This window comes from Ursus americanus, chromosome 4 (assembly GCF_024610735.1).
Source record: "Ursus americanus isolate L20-20 chromosome 4, mUrsAme1.1.p, whole genome shotgun sequence".
NCBI lineage: Eukaryota > Metazoa > Chordata > Mammalia > Carnivora > Ursidae > Ursus > Ursus americanus.
In genome coordinates this window covers 36,397,156-36,410,912 of record NC_142130.1, presented here as the reverse complement: position 1 = coordinate 36,410,912, position 13,757 = coordinate 36,397,156, and the positions used below count along the sequence as shown (strand labels likewise).

The following is a 13,757-nucleotide window of genomic DNA, read 5'->3' as shown; positions in this document are numbered from 1 at the left end:
CACACTTGAGCACCTTTCACTGATTTGTACTGAAGTACAATTAGTGAACGTGTGGCTTCTTCTCTTCTGTTTGGAGCAGTGCCCTGTGGTCCTCACTTGCTAACTCAGCCTTATCTAGGTTCCGGACCCCTTCTGGTTTCTCATGCCCTGGCCCTGGATTAGACTGCTCTGTATATTAGATGTCTGTCATCCCTTTTTCATACTGAGGATTTTCTTCTAATGTAATCAGATTTTATAATCTTTTAGCTTTATGACTTTTAAACTTTGTTTAAAGGTCTGTCTATAAAATAATAACTCATAACCTCTTTAATCTCATAGTTTTATTTTTACATTTAGGCTTTTAATCCATCTGGAGTTTTGAAATAGAGATCTAATTGATATTTTAAGAAATGGGTAACATATCACTATACCCCCTTTTCAAAAAATATTTTATTTATTTATTTATTTATTTGAGAGAGAGAGTGAGAGAGAGTGAGAGAGCAAAAGCAAGGTGAGCAGCAGAGGGAGGAGGAGAAGCTGCCCCCCCACCATGCAGGGAGCCCAATGCAGGGCTTGATCCCAGGACCCTGGGATCATGACCTGAGCCGAAGGCAGACATTTAACCAGCTACACCACCCAGGGGTCCTAATACCCCCTTTTATTGAATGACATCCTTTTACCACTAACTTGAAATGACATCTTAATATTCCATATACATAAATGTCTGTTTTCTAAATTCTTTAGTCTGCCCTAGTAATTATTTGTCTATTACTGTGTCCATATCAAATTATTTTATCTTTATAATCTGTCCCAATATCTGACAGATATCTTTGATCCTTTTCAGGTTTGATAGGTATTGATTTTATTTCTCTAGGTAAGTTTTAGAATATCGCCTATCTAAAAAAAAAAAGCCCCCTTGAGAATTTCAATGAAATTACAGTAAATTTATAGTTAACAAATAATGATGTTTTTTGCTGTCATCACTTCCTCTAGGATATCTTCATCCCTTTTGTCACAAACATTTTCCTCATTTATATTGATAATTTTGCCTTCACTAAATGTTTTATGTTGCACATCCAGAGTATCTTGGATAGCATCAGTATCAATATTTCTAGTCAGCTATTTCTTCTGTAACTCTATGTTTGATTTGAATTTCACTTCTAGTGTTGTCATTTTTCATTTCTCTGGTGCACTTCCATCTTGATTAGTCAATTTCCTCTTTTGATTACCCATTTTTGTAAAATGTCACATGAATTTAACACTAGGAGACCAAAAGTCAGTGTTGCTACATGTTTTACTGTCTGTGCTTAAAATCAGTGACAGATGTGCAGTGACCAATTATGGACAGACTTTGAAAGAAGTGATGTATTTGGTAACTCATCGTGATGCATGTGTTAGTGTCCTATTAGTGCTGTAACAAATTACTACAAACTTACTGGCTTAAAGCAACACAAATTGAAGAGTGGCATCACTAAGTTGGCGACATGGATCATTCCCAACCCCACACCTCCTCACAAGAACAACTAACTGTACACAGACAAGACACCAATGAGAAAATCCTAGAACACAGGGCTGAGACTGAAGCATCCCCCTGGACCAAGGAGACTGAGACAGACCACATTACAAGGGAAAAGGAGTGGCTACACTGACCACACTGACTCTCCCCCAGATCAGCACAGCATGACACCAAGAAGTCTCCCCTAAGCCTATGGTTTCTCCAATGGGATAAGAGCCCAGGGTGGACACCCAGCTCCCTTAGCATTGTGAGTCTCTTCTTGGGGGTCCCACTCCAGTCTTGCCCTAAGGGGATCTCAGGGGAATCTGCAGATTGTGACAGAAAAGGAGGGAGAGACTTCCAACAACCAGCACCTGGATCTTGGCAGACCAAGGTCTTACTTATAGCACCCAAGGAGAAGTCACAAACAGCATCTATGTTCACCTGCAGAGCCAAGACAGTGGTATAGTCTGACCAGGGAACTTGGCAGGGTGCAGGTTTGCTTGATTTAAGACCTCAAACAAAGAGCCTTTCCAGCCCCGGAGCCTGGTCTGCCCTCATCTCCCACCATGCTCCTCCCCGCCCCTACTGTCCAGGCTGGGATGCTGAGTCATGGCCCCACCCACTGTTCAATGTAGCTCCTAGCCCTCCCTATCCAGAAAGCCTGGCCAGTAGATCTGAAAGTTGCATAGCCCAGCAATGCTCAAGTGTAGAGTCCAGCAGGCAGATCTGGTCATCCGTACAGCAAAGCCAGTGGCAATATTCTGCCAGGTAACTTGGGGCACAGGTCAGCAACAAAGCGCCTTGCCAGCCTTAGAGCCAATTACCCCACTCTGCCCAGTGAGGGGAGCTGATTCATAATCCCACTCACTGATGAATGTGATTCCCAGCACTGCACTACCAGAAAGCCTGACAGGAACACCTGGGAGGCTAGTTGGAGGCAGCTCTGCTGCTCTGCTCAGGTAGAGAAGCTAATTCATAGCCTCATTCACTATTGAGTATAGCTCCTAGTCTGTCCTGACCTGAAAGCTGGAACAGATCATCTGGGATGCTGCTTGGAGCTGGCTCTCCAGCCCTGCCTGGGAAAGGGAAATAATTTATAGCCTCACCCACTGCTGAGAAGGCTCCCAGCCCTGCCTGACTGGGAAGCCTGGCCTTAGCACCTGGGAATCTCTGGAGCCCAACCCATGGCCCTGATTACAACAACACTTGAGTGAAGAACATGACCAGCAGCTCTGCATACTCAGAACCAAGACAGTATCCCCATCTGTCCAGGCCGCTTAGCATGTAGGTCTGTCTGATCTGATTCCCAAATAAGAATATTACCCGCCTTGGGGCATGTATGGGGTCCTGTCTGGACAGGGAAACTAATTCCTACCCCCAGCTACTACTGTTACAGCCTTCCCCACCACCCCACCACCCCAACCAGAGGACCTAATAGAATACATGGAAAGCTACAGAGCCCATCCTACAGCCCTACTTAAAGTGGCACTTGAAAAGAAAGCACAGATTGGAATTCTCTCCATCTGCATAGCAAAACCTATTTGGCCAGGAAATTCAGTGTGCAGCCTAGCCTGATTTGGGTCCCCAAACAATGAGCAGTATAGGCCTCGGGGCCCATTCTGGTGCCCTGCAAGGACAGTGAATCTAATTTATAACCACACCTGCTACTAAGTATAGTACCTAGTCCCAATTGTCTAGAAAGCCTGATCAGAGAACCCAGTCAACCACAGAACCTATCTTATATTCTCTTTACATCACGGAACCAAACCAGCAGTCCTATCCAACTATTCTCAATGAGCAGCATGCCCTTGCCCTTCAACCTGAAAGCATGGGTAATGGCTTTGCCACATAACAGAGCCTGATAATAAGCCCTATTGGCCCGAGGGCATTATAAGCTGAAAACTTCCAGAACACCAGTGGACTGGTGAAGAACTATCTCTACCAAAGTGAACCCATAAAGTCTAGAAAATAAAACAGTTTACTAAAATGTACAGAGACCAACAAATAGAATCAAGGATCACAAAAATCAGGTAAATATGACACCACCAGAGGAAACTAGTGATGCTCTAATAACTAACCATATAGAAATGGAGATCAAAGAATTTAGAATGGGTGCGCCTGGGTAATTCAGCCGGTTAAGTGACCAACTCTTGATCTCAGCTCAGGTCTTGATCTCAGGGTCATGAGTTCAAGCCCTGCATTGGGCTCCACACTGGATGTGGAACCTAATTTTAAAAAAATCAGAATAATTCTCTTACAGAAGTTTAATGAACTATAAGAACACACGGACTACTGAACAAAACTAGGAAAACGATGCATGAACAAAACAAGAAGTTCAACAAAGAAATATAAACTATAAAAACAAACAAACCAGAAATCCTAGAGTTGAAAAACACAATGACTGGAGTGAATAATTCAATAGAGAGCTTCAGCAGTACACTCCACCATACAAAAGAGAGAATCAGTGACCTGGAAGATAGGATATTTAAAGCTGTCCGCTCAGAGAAGCAAGAAGAAAAAAGAGTGAAGAAAGCCTGTGAGAATCATGGGACACAATCCACATAACCACATTATAAGAAGACCCAAAGAAAAGAAAGGGATAGAAAATATATTTAAAGCAATAATGACTGAAAACTTCCCAAACCTGGGAAGAGAAATGGATATTCAGATCCATGAGACCTAATGAACCCCAAATAGGCTGAGCCTCAATAGGGCTCAATTGAGACACATTATTATTAAATAGTCAAAAATCCAAGACAAAAATTTTGAAAGTAGCAAGAGAAGAAATGAATTATATACAAGGAAACCCCCATAAGACTATGGGTGGCTTTCTCTACAGAAACTTTCCAAGCCAGGAGAAAATGGGATGATCTATTCAAAATATTGAAAAAAAGAAACTGTCAAATAGGAATTCTATACCCACCAAAGCTGTCCTTTAAAAAACGAAGAAGAGGGGCACCTGGTGACTCAGTCAGTTAAGCATCTAACTTCAGCTCAGGTCATGATCTCAGGATCCTGGGGTCGAGCCCCACATCGGGCTCCCCACTCAGCCAGGAGTCTGCTTGTCCCTCTGACCATCCCCCAACTCATGCTCTCTCCCCCCCTCTCTCTCTCTCTCTAATAAATAAATAAATAACATCTTTTTTAAAAATGGAGAAGAGATAAAGATTTTCCTGAACAAACAAAAGCTGAGGGAATTCATAACCAACAGGCCTGCCTTACAAGAAATGCTAAAGGAAGTTCTTTGAGCAGAAGTAAAAAGATATTAATTAACATCATAAAAACAAAAGAAAGTCGAAAACTCACTAGTAATGGTAAATACATAGTCAAATTTAGGTTCCATAATATGGTAATAGAGGTGCATAATTAACTTAACTCTAGTTTAAAAGTTAAAAAAATAAATGAAGGAAAAATAACCAGAAGTACAATAATCTGTTATTGGATGCACAGTATAAAAATATGTAAAGTATAACATCAGTAACCTAAAATGTGAGGCAAAGGAGGAATAAAAGTGTAAAGTTTAAGAATGCTATAGTAGTTAAGTTGTTATCAGCTTAAAATAGGATGTTATAATTTTGAGGTATTTTATGTAAGCCTCATGGTAACCACAAGGGGAAAACCTATAGTAATTACACAAAAGAACATGATAAAGAAATCAGAGCATACTGATACCAAGAGATACCAAAATTTTTAAAAAATAGCAAGATAAGAAGGAACAATGGATCTACAAAACAGAAAGCAATTACCAAAATGGCAATTGTAAGTCCTTACCTGATAATAATAACTTTAATGTAAACTGATTAAATCCTCAAATAAAAAGTCATAGAATGCTGAATGGATAAAAAACAAGATCCAATGATATATTGCCTACAAGACACTCACTTTAACCTCAAAGACACACACAGACTGAGGGATAAAAATAGCAGAATACACATTCGTCTCAAGCACAAATGGAACACTTTCTAGGATAGACCATAGGTTAGGCAAAAAACAAGTCTTAGCAAATTCAAGAAGACTGAAATAATACCACTTTTCTTCTGTGATCACAATGGTTTGAAACTGTAAATCAATAACAGGAGAAAACCTGGAAAAAGCACAGATACATGGAAAGTAAACAATGCTCTCATGAACAACAAATGAATCAAAGAAGAGATTAAAGAGAAAATAAAAGAGTTATTTGAGACAAAAATGGAAACACAACATACTAAAACTTTTGGGATGCAGTGAAAGTAGTTCTAAGAGGGAAGTTCATAACAATAAACACTTAAATTAAGAAACAAAAAAGATCTCAAATAATCACCCTAACTCTATGGCTTGAGGAACTAGAAAAAGAAGAAAAAACTAAGTTCAAAGTTAGAAAGGAAGGAAATAAGATTAGAGTACAAATAAATGAAATAGAGAACCAAAAAACAATAGAAAAGACTAACAAAACTAAGAATTCATTCTTTAAAATGATAAACAAAATTGACAAATCTTTAGCTTAGACTAACCAAGGGAAAAAGAGGACCTGCATCAACAAAATTATAAATGAAAGAGAAAACATCATAACTGATATCAAAGAAATACAAAGAATTATAAGAGGTTATTAGGAACTATCCTCCAACAGACTGACAACCTAGAAGAAATGGAAACATTATTAGAAACATACAACCTATCAAGACTGACTCAGAAAAGAACTGAAAACTTGAACAGAGCAATTACTAGTAAGGAGATTGAATTACTAATCAAAAACATCCCAACAAACAAAAGCTCAGGGCTAAATGGCTTTATCGGTGAATTTCACCAAACATTCAAAGAATTAATGCCAATCCTCAAACTCTTCCAAAAAATCAAAGGGGAGGGAACACTCCCAAACTCATTTTACAAGGCCAACATTACCCTGATACTAAAGCCAGAAAAGGACACTACAAGAAAAGAGAACTACAGGCCAATGTCCCTGATGAATACAGATGCAAAACTTCTCAAAAAAATGCTAGCAAAATGAATTCAACAGCACATTAAAAGGATCATTTACCATGACCAAGAGGAAATCATCCTTGGGATTCAAGGATGGTTCAACATACACAAATCAATACTATGATACAACACATTAATAGAATGAAAGAAAAAAATCATATATTCATCTCAGTGATGCAGAGAAAGCATTTGACAAAATTCAACATCTGTTCACAAATTAGGTATGGAAAGAAGTACCTCAACATAATAAAGGCCTTTTATGACAATAAACCCACAGCTAACATCATACTCAAAGGTGACAGGTTGAAAGCTTTTCTTCTAAGATTAGGAACAAGACAAGAATGCCCACTCTCACCACTCCTATTCAACAAAGTACTGGAAGCATAATTAGGCAAGAAAAAGATATAAAAAGTACCCAAATTGGAGAGGAAGGTGTAAAATTTTCTCCATTTATCAATAACATGATTTTATATGTAGAAAATTCTAAAGACCACCAAAAAAACCCTTAAAACTAATCGACAAATAAAGTTGTAACATACAAAATTAACATACAAAAATCAGTAGTGTTTCTATACACTAAAAACAAATTATCTGAAAAAGAAATAAAACAATCCCATTTACAATAGCATCAAAAACAAAAAACTTAGGAATAAATTTAACCAAGGAGGTGAAAGAAATTGAGAACTGCAAAAGAAGAAAGAAATCAAAGATGACACAAATAAATGGAAAGGCATCCTGTGTTCATGGGCTGGAAGAATTAGTAATGTTGAAATGTTTATACTACCCCAAATCATCTATAGATTCAATGCAATCCCTATCAAGATTCCAATGGCATTTTTTACAGGAGACGAAACAATCCTAAAATTTATATGAAACCACAAAAGACCCCAAATAGCCTACACAATCCTGAGGAAAAAAAAAACAAAGCAAGAGGCATCACACTGCCTGATCTCAAACTATATCATAAATCTATAGTAATCAAAACAGTATGGTATTGGCATAAAAACAGACACACAGACCAATGGAACAGAATCGAGAACCCAGAAATAAACCCACACATGTAAGTCAACTAACATTTGACAAGGGAGCCAAGAATACTTAATGGAGGAAGGACAGTGTCTTCAATAAACGGTGCTGGGAAACCTGAATATTTGCATGTAAAAGAACGAAACTAAACCTCTATCTTACACCACTCACAAAAATTTATTTGAAATGAAAGACTTAAATTTAAGAACTGAAACCATGAAACTCCTTGAAGTAAACATAGGAAAAAAGTTCCTGACTTTGGTCTTGGCAATGAATTTTTGATATGACACCTAAAGCAACAAAATAAAAAACAAGTGGGACCACATCAAACTAAAAAGCTTCAGCACAGCAAAAGAAACAATCAACAAAATGGAAATATAACTAATTGAATGAGAAAAAATACTTTCAAATCTGATAAGGAGTTAATATCCAATATTAAAACTCCTTCAACTCAATAGCAAAAACAAAACAAAACAAAAAACCCACAGAAAAACCTCTAATTAATCAAATTAAAAAATGGGTAGAAGATCTGGATAGACATTTTTCCAAAGAAGATACACAAATGACCAACAGGTACATGAAATGGTGTACATCATTAATCCTCAGGGAAATGCAGGTCAAAACCTCACACCCATTAGAATGGTTATCATCAAAAAGACAAGAAATAACGAGTGTTGGCTAGAGAAGTGTTGGCTGGAGAGAGGGGAACCCTTGTGCCCTGTTGGTAGGAATGCAAACTGGTGTAGCCACCGTGGAAAACAGTACAAATATTTCTCAAAAAATTAAGAATAAGACTACCATATGATCTAGTAATTCCACTTCTGGGTATTTACCTGAAGGGAATGGGAACACTTTTCAAAGAGGTATCTGTGCTCCCCTGTTAACATCATTTACAATAGCCAAGACATGTAAACAACTTAAGTGGCCGTTGGTGGATGAATGCATGAAGAAATTGTGGACCACATATTCAATGGAATATTATTTAGCCATAAAAAAGAGGAAATTCTGCCATTTGAGACAATACGAATGGACCTTGAGGGCAATATGCTAAGTGAAATAGGTCAGACAGAGAATGACAAATATTGTATGATCTCACTTACATGTGGAATCTTTAAAAAGCAAACAAACTCATAGAAAAAGATCAGATATGTGGTTACCAGAGGCAGAGGGTAGGGGAAGGGGAGAAATAGAGAAAGATGGTCAAAAGGTACAGACCCCAGTTATAAGAGAAATAAACACTGGGGTTGTGATGTACAACAGGAGGACTACAGCTAACACTACTGGACTGTATATTTGAAGTTGCCAAGAGTGTAAATTCTAAAAGTTCTCGTCACAAGGGAAAAAGCTCTTAATTTTTTTGGTATCTAAATGAGGGGACGGATGTTAACTTATTTCGATAATCATTTCACAATATATATAAGCCAAGTCATTATTCTGTACACCTTAAACTTATACCATGCTGTGTGTCAATTATATCTCAATAAAACTGAAAAACAAACAACACTGATTATTATCTTACTGTTCTGGAGGTCAGAAGTCCGATATAGTCTTATTGGGCTGTAGACAAGGTGTTGGCAGGGCTGCGTCCCTTCTGGAGGTTGTAGGGGAGAATCCACTTCTATTCCATTGCCTTTTCCAGCTTCCAGAGACTGCCTGCATTCCTTGGCTGATGGCTCCTTCCTCCATCTTTAAAGTCAGCAGCACATCATCTTCGAATCTCAATCTGTTTCCTTCTTCCCCATCTTCCTCTGACTCTGACCATCTGCTTTCCCCTTATAAGGACCATTGTGTTTATATTGGAACCGCCTAGATAATTTCCCCAACTCAAGATCTCTACCTTAATCACCTCGACAATGTCCCTTTTGACATGTAATATAATATGGTCACAGGTTTGGGGGATTGGGATGGGGACGGGGGGCATTATTCTGCTTACCACAGTGCTCTTCTCTTATTTACATAATGATTTGTGGACTGAAGAGCTACCAGTGAAGTCTGAACTGGATGCAATTACTCAGTTAATATACCATGGGAACTGAAATTTCAATAGTGTGATTAGGGGCACTAGTGTTATTTAAATAAACCATGGTAACTGGAATTTGTGCATAACTGAACTACGCATAGCAAGGGCTGCCTATTTTAAGTCCTGCTGATAACTCGAAAGGATAAGATGCATGGGACTACACATCCAGCGCCGCTGCTGCAGAAATCAGGTGGAAATGACCTAATATCCACACTCATATTTAGAGAAAACTCACAGAAAACCAAATGAGCCTTCTCTTGTGCTGGATCTCAAGGCCACCTGAATACTGACAGCACTACAGCTTTTCTGAGACACATGGTACAGGTGAAAATGGAAAAAACTCAAGAAATAATGATATAACTTCCCTCTTATCTGTGCCATCTTCTGCCCGCTCCCTCTCACCTCCCCCCCAAAACATGTCTATTTTGTGCACTAATATGCAACTACTAATACTATATCACTTGGTTTATAAAGCGACTATCTTTTTAAAAATTTCTGGTTAATAAACATAAAAGAACTCTTCTGATAACTGATTAAGAATATAAGAAGCATTTCCTATGTGCACAAACATTGTTGAACAAACACAAGAATGCAAACCCTAGAATAAATTAAATAAATACATAAATAAATAACTAGGAACACAGATTTCTGATACTTAGTTGAAACACGATTTAAAAACTGAACTGCTGACATAAAGTTTCCCATAAATTCATTTTATTTCAACAGCAAAAAAGTCAGTAATACACCTTTAATTGGAATTATAAAATATTATCTCTTCAGCATGGGTATTCTCACCATGCCACAAACACAGATAGGGGCACTAAGAGATGGATATGGGGGTGTCTTCCTTCTCTGGCATTATTATATTAACCTGCAGTATAAACATCTGACCTTACAGAACAGGATCCCTCTTGAAGAGGTGTAGCTTATTTTATAATACCTAAGCATCGCAAATACATTCATTGTATGAATTGAGGAGGGAAAAGGAGAAGAAACACCATTTCATGAAAATCCATTCCTAGACAACATCCATACCAAGTCTACCACTTTACAGAATTCAGAATTTTAATAAATTCTCCTCCAATGCTGCTTACAAAGACTACTCCAGTAGTCTTAAATTGATATTGGAGAAAAAAGATCACACACAATGCCTAACGGTGGTAGTATATGAAACCAAATCTCTGTGTATGGCTCCTGCTGGGGTCTGCATCACAAGTGTCTGACTCCTGCACAGGCCTGGAAATGCCCTGAGACAGCAGTTACACTGTCTTCATGCTTCAGACAGATGAGACCCAAAGTGCTAAGTGCATATTTCAATCATGTGTTCTGAACCTGTTTAGAGCCACAAAGAGCTGTAAAAGGCGATTTCATATACACTCTTGGAGAGTGAATATAATCATTAAACTTGGTATTTTGCCTCAAAAAAAGTTTCTTTATGCTACAGAGAATAAAGTCGGGGCAGGATAAATGAGGCTGAAGAACAAATTAGTGAGGTAGAAGATAAGATGATAGAAAAGAACGATGCCGAGGGGGCCTGGGATAAATTTCTGAAAGCCCAAAAGATCAAACTGAGAGAGATTAGTGATGTATTTTGAAACTCTCACTAACATTACTATTCCACATCCATCAAGACTGGAGAGTTGGTCTTCCTGAAATATGTGAAAAGGTAATCTCTTCAATGCAGGTGTACCTACACGAGGCTTCCCCATGAGGACTTAGCCATACAATTACACATCGAAGTCCTTCAGCTCTCCCCAGCTCGCACCTATTTTCACCTTCACTTTCAGCTTCACAGAAAGTTCCATGGCACTTTCCATTTCATTCTTAACAATCTGAGCTACCTACAAAGAAAAAAAAAAAAGTTAACAAACTCTCTTCCCAATCAAAGAATGGTTCCCAACCCACCCACTGAGGTGATAAGCCGGACTGGAGCTCTTCACATCATGGTGCTTAAAACTCAAAATCTGAAAAAAGCCAGGCATCCCTAACGGGTCTGCACTGAGGAGCAGGAGCTCTGCCAGTTCCAGTGAGAATGCTCAGTTTTTAAACCCTCAGGGCAAGACTCTCATCTAACTTCTCCCAAACAAAAACAGAACTACATCAAAAGTTTCTTTAAAAATGAGTATGAAACTCAGCTCTTTCTCTACCCTTACGGACTCAATCTTTATTTAGCCAGGGACTAGGGAAAGGTTCCAGAAACCTCATGCATCTTAACTTGACCTACAGCATCTTAGCATTCTATGAAATGGACACAAACACTGCAAAAATACCTGAACAACATCCTCTTCCGCCACTTCATATAAGAGCTCATCATGGAGTTGAAGGATGAAGAAGCCTCCTCTGATTGGGCGGAATATCCCTTGCAGTTTTCTCTTTGGTAACAATCCTACCCCGTGAAAAAGTAGGAAAACTGATCAGCATGTCACCGTGCCATAGAAGAATAGTTTTGTAGGGATTTTGAGAAACTCCGAGAAGTTTAATTAAGAGATTAAAACACATAAGATTTACAACTATTAGGAAAATACCTACTTGCTGACTTCCCACCTGTAAGGTAAACTCAAAACTCTACCAACTTCCTCCCAGAAAGGAGGAATGTAACAAAGAGGTCAGTAAATGGAGTTTGAAGAACTCTGCTCCAAAAGACATCTAACTTATTTCTTATAATCAACCAACATCTTTACTTTCCATGGCGCCCTCACTACCAATTTCTCTGCGTAATAGCATCAGAGTAGTATGGGACCTGGTCCCTGCCCCAGGAAAGTGAGCTGGTATTGTTGTTAGGCGGTGTTTATAAGAAGGACACTCCCTGATATCTTTTTATGGCCAGAAGTGTCACTGTGGTAAAAGTGGTGCTTTCCCAATTGGACCGCATGCTGCAGACAAGTAATTCTACTATAAGAATTGCTACCCCAGCTTTCTTTTGAGGTCCATTGGCATGAAAAATGGTTCTCCATTCCCTCAGTTTCAGTCTGGATGTATCTTTAGATTCAAAATGAATCTCTTAGACACAGCATATGGATGGGTCATGTCTTTTTATCCAACCTGCAATCCTGTGCCATTTCATGGGAGCATTTAGGCCATTCACATTGAGGGTTACCACTGAAAGATATGATTTTAGTGCCATCCTGTTGCCTGTGAAGTCCCTGTTTCTATAGATTGTCTTTGTAAATTTCTGGTCTATACTACTCTTGGGGTCTTCTTGTATAGAACCTTCCTTAATATTTCTTGCAGGGCTGGCATGGTGGTCACATATCCTTTCAGTTTCTGCTGGTCCTGGAAGCTCCTTGTCTCTCCATCCATTCTGAATGACAGCCTTGCTGGTTAAAGTATCCTTGGCTGCATGTTCTTCTCGTTTAGTACCCTGAATATGTCTTGCCAGCCCTTTCTGGCTTGCCAGGTCTCTGTGGACAGGTCTGACATTATTCTGATGTTCCTCCCTCTGTACAATAGTTCTGACAGTAGAATGTTTCATGACATCATTAATCTCTGTCTGATCTCGGGCTTTCAGGAGTTTATCCCAGGCCTCCTTGGCATCCTTCTTTTCTGTCATCTTATCTCCTATCTCACTAATTTGTTCTTCAGCCTCATTTACCCTGGCTGTCAGGATATCCAGTTTAGACTGCATCTCATTCATAGCATTTTTTAGTTTGGCCTGATTAGATCTCATTCCTCCCCTCAGAGATTCTATATTATCACTAATATTTTTCTCAAGCCTAGATATCAACTTCATAATTACTACTCTGAAGTCTATCTCTGACATCTTGCTTATATCCATATTCATTAGGTCTGTGGCACAGGCCAACAGTCTCTGATTCTTTTCTTTGTGGGGGTTTCTCCTCTTAGTCATTGTGCTCAGGGGTGGTTGAGGGAATGTACAGAATCCAAAGTATTAACCAGGATCCAAGCAAGATGCACCTGTTTTATAGGGACCCTAGGGTTGTCGTCCTCTTGTTCTTCCAGCCTGTCTTCTAGGGGAGGGGCCTGCTGCACTCTTACTCAGGCAACCCTGCTTTGGCAGAGTTGCCCTGCCCCCCTGGACGGGGGGAGGGGCTCAGTGAAAACCGGTTTTTTGAGCTTTTGTTTTCTGGTGGCTTTCCGCATCTCTTCTGTGTCTCCCGAGAGTCAGAGCAGAAATGACCGCACCCAAACCTCTGTGACAGAGCAGAGAAATCATAGTCTGCACTGAGCTCTCCAGGACACGCAGTCTGTTTCTGTCTGCCCTGCTAAAACCTGCAGTCTCCCCAGTGGCGCATCCCACAGCAACTCTCCCAGAGGTCA

At 39.3% G+C, this 13,757-nt stretch overlaps 1 protein-coding gene across 2 annotated transcripts in view; it reads right to left on the bottom strand.

The window, feature by feature from the left end:
* Window positions 1–10,187: 10,187 nt before the first annotated feature.
* Window positions 10,188–13,757, bottom strand: part of POLQ (DNA polymerase theta) — a 126,476-nt gene continuing 122,906 nt past the window's right edge. For both annotated transcript variants that reach the window (XM_045812678.2, XM_045812679.2), the window contains 2 exons: window positions 11,750–11,865; window positions 10,188–11,320 (listed from right to left, as the gene is read on the bottom strand). In XM_045812678.2, coding sequence (XP_045668634.2) covers window positions 11,207–11,320; window positions 11,750–11,865 — 230 coding nt within the window. In that variant the 3' untranslated portion in view covers window positions 10,188–11,206. The remainder of the gene's footprint in view (window positions 11,321–11,749; window positions 11,866–13,757) is intronic.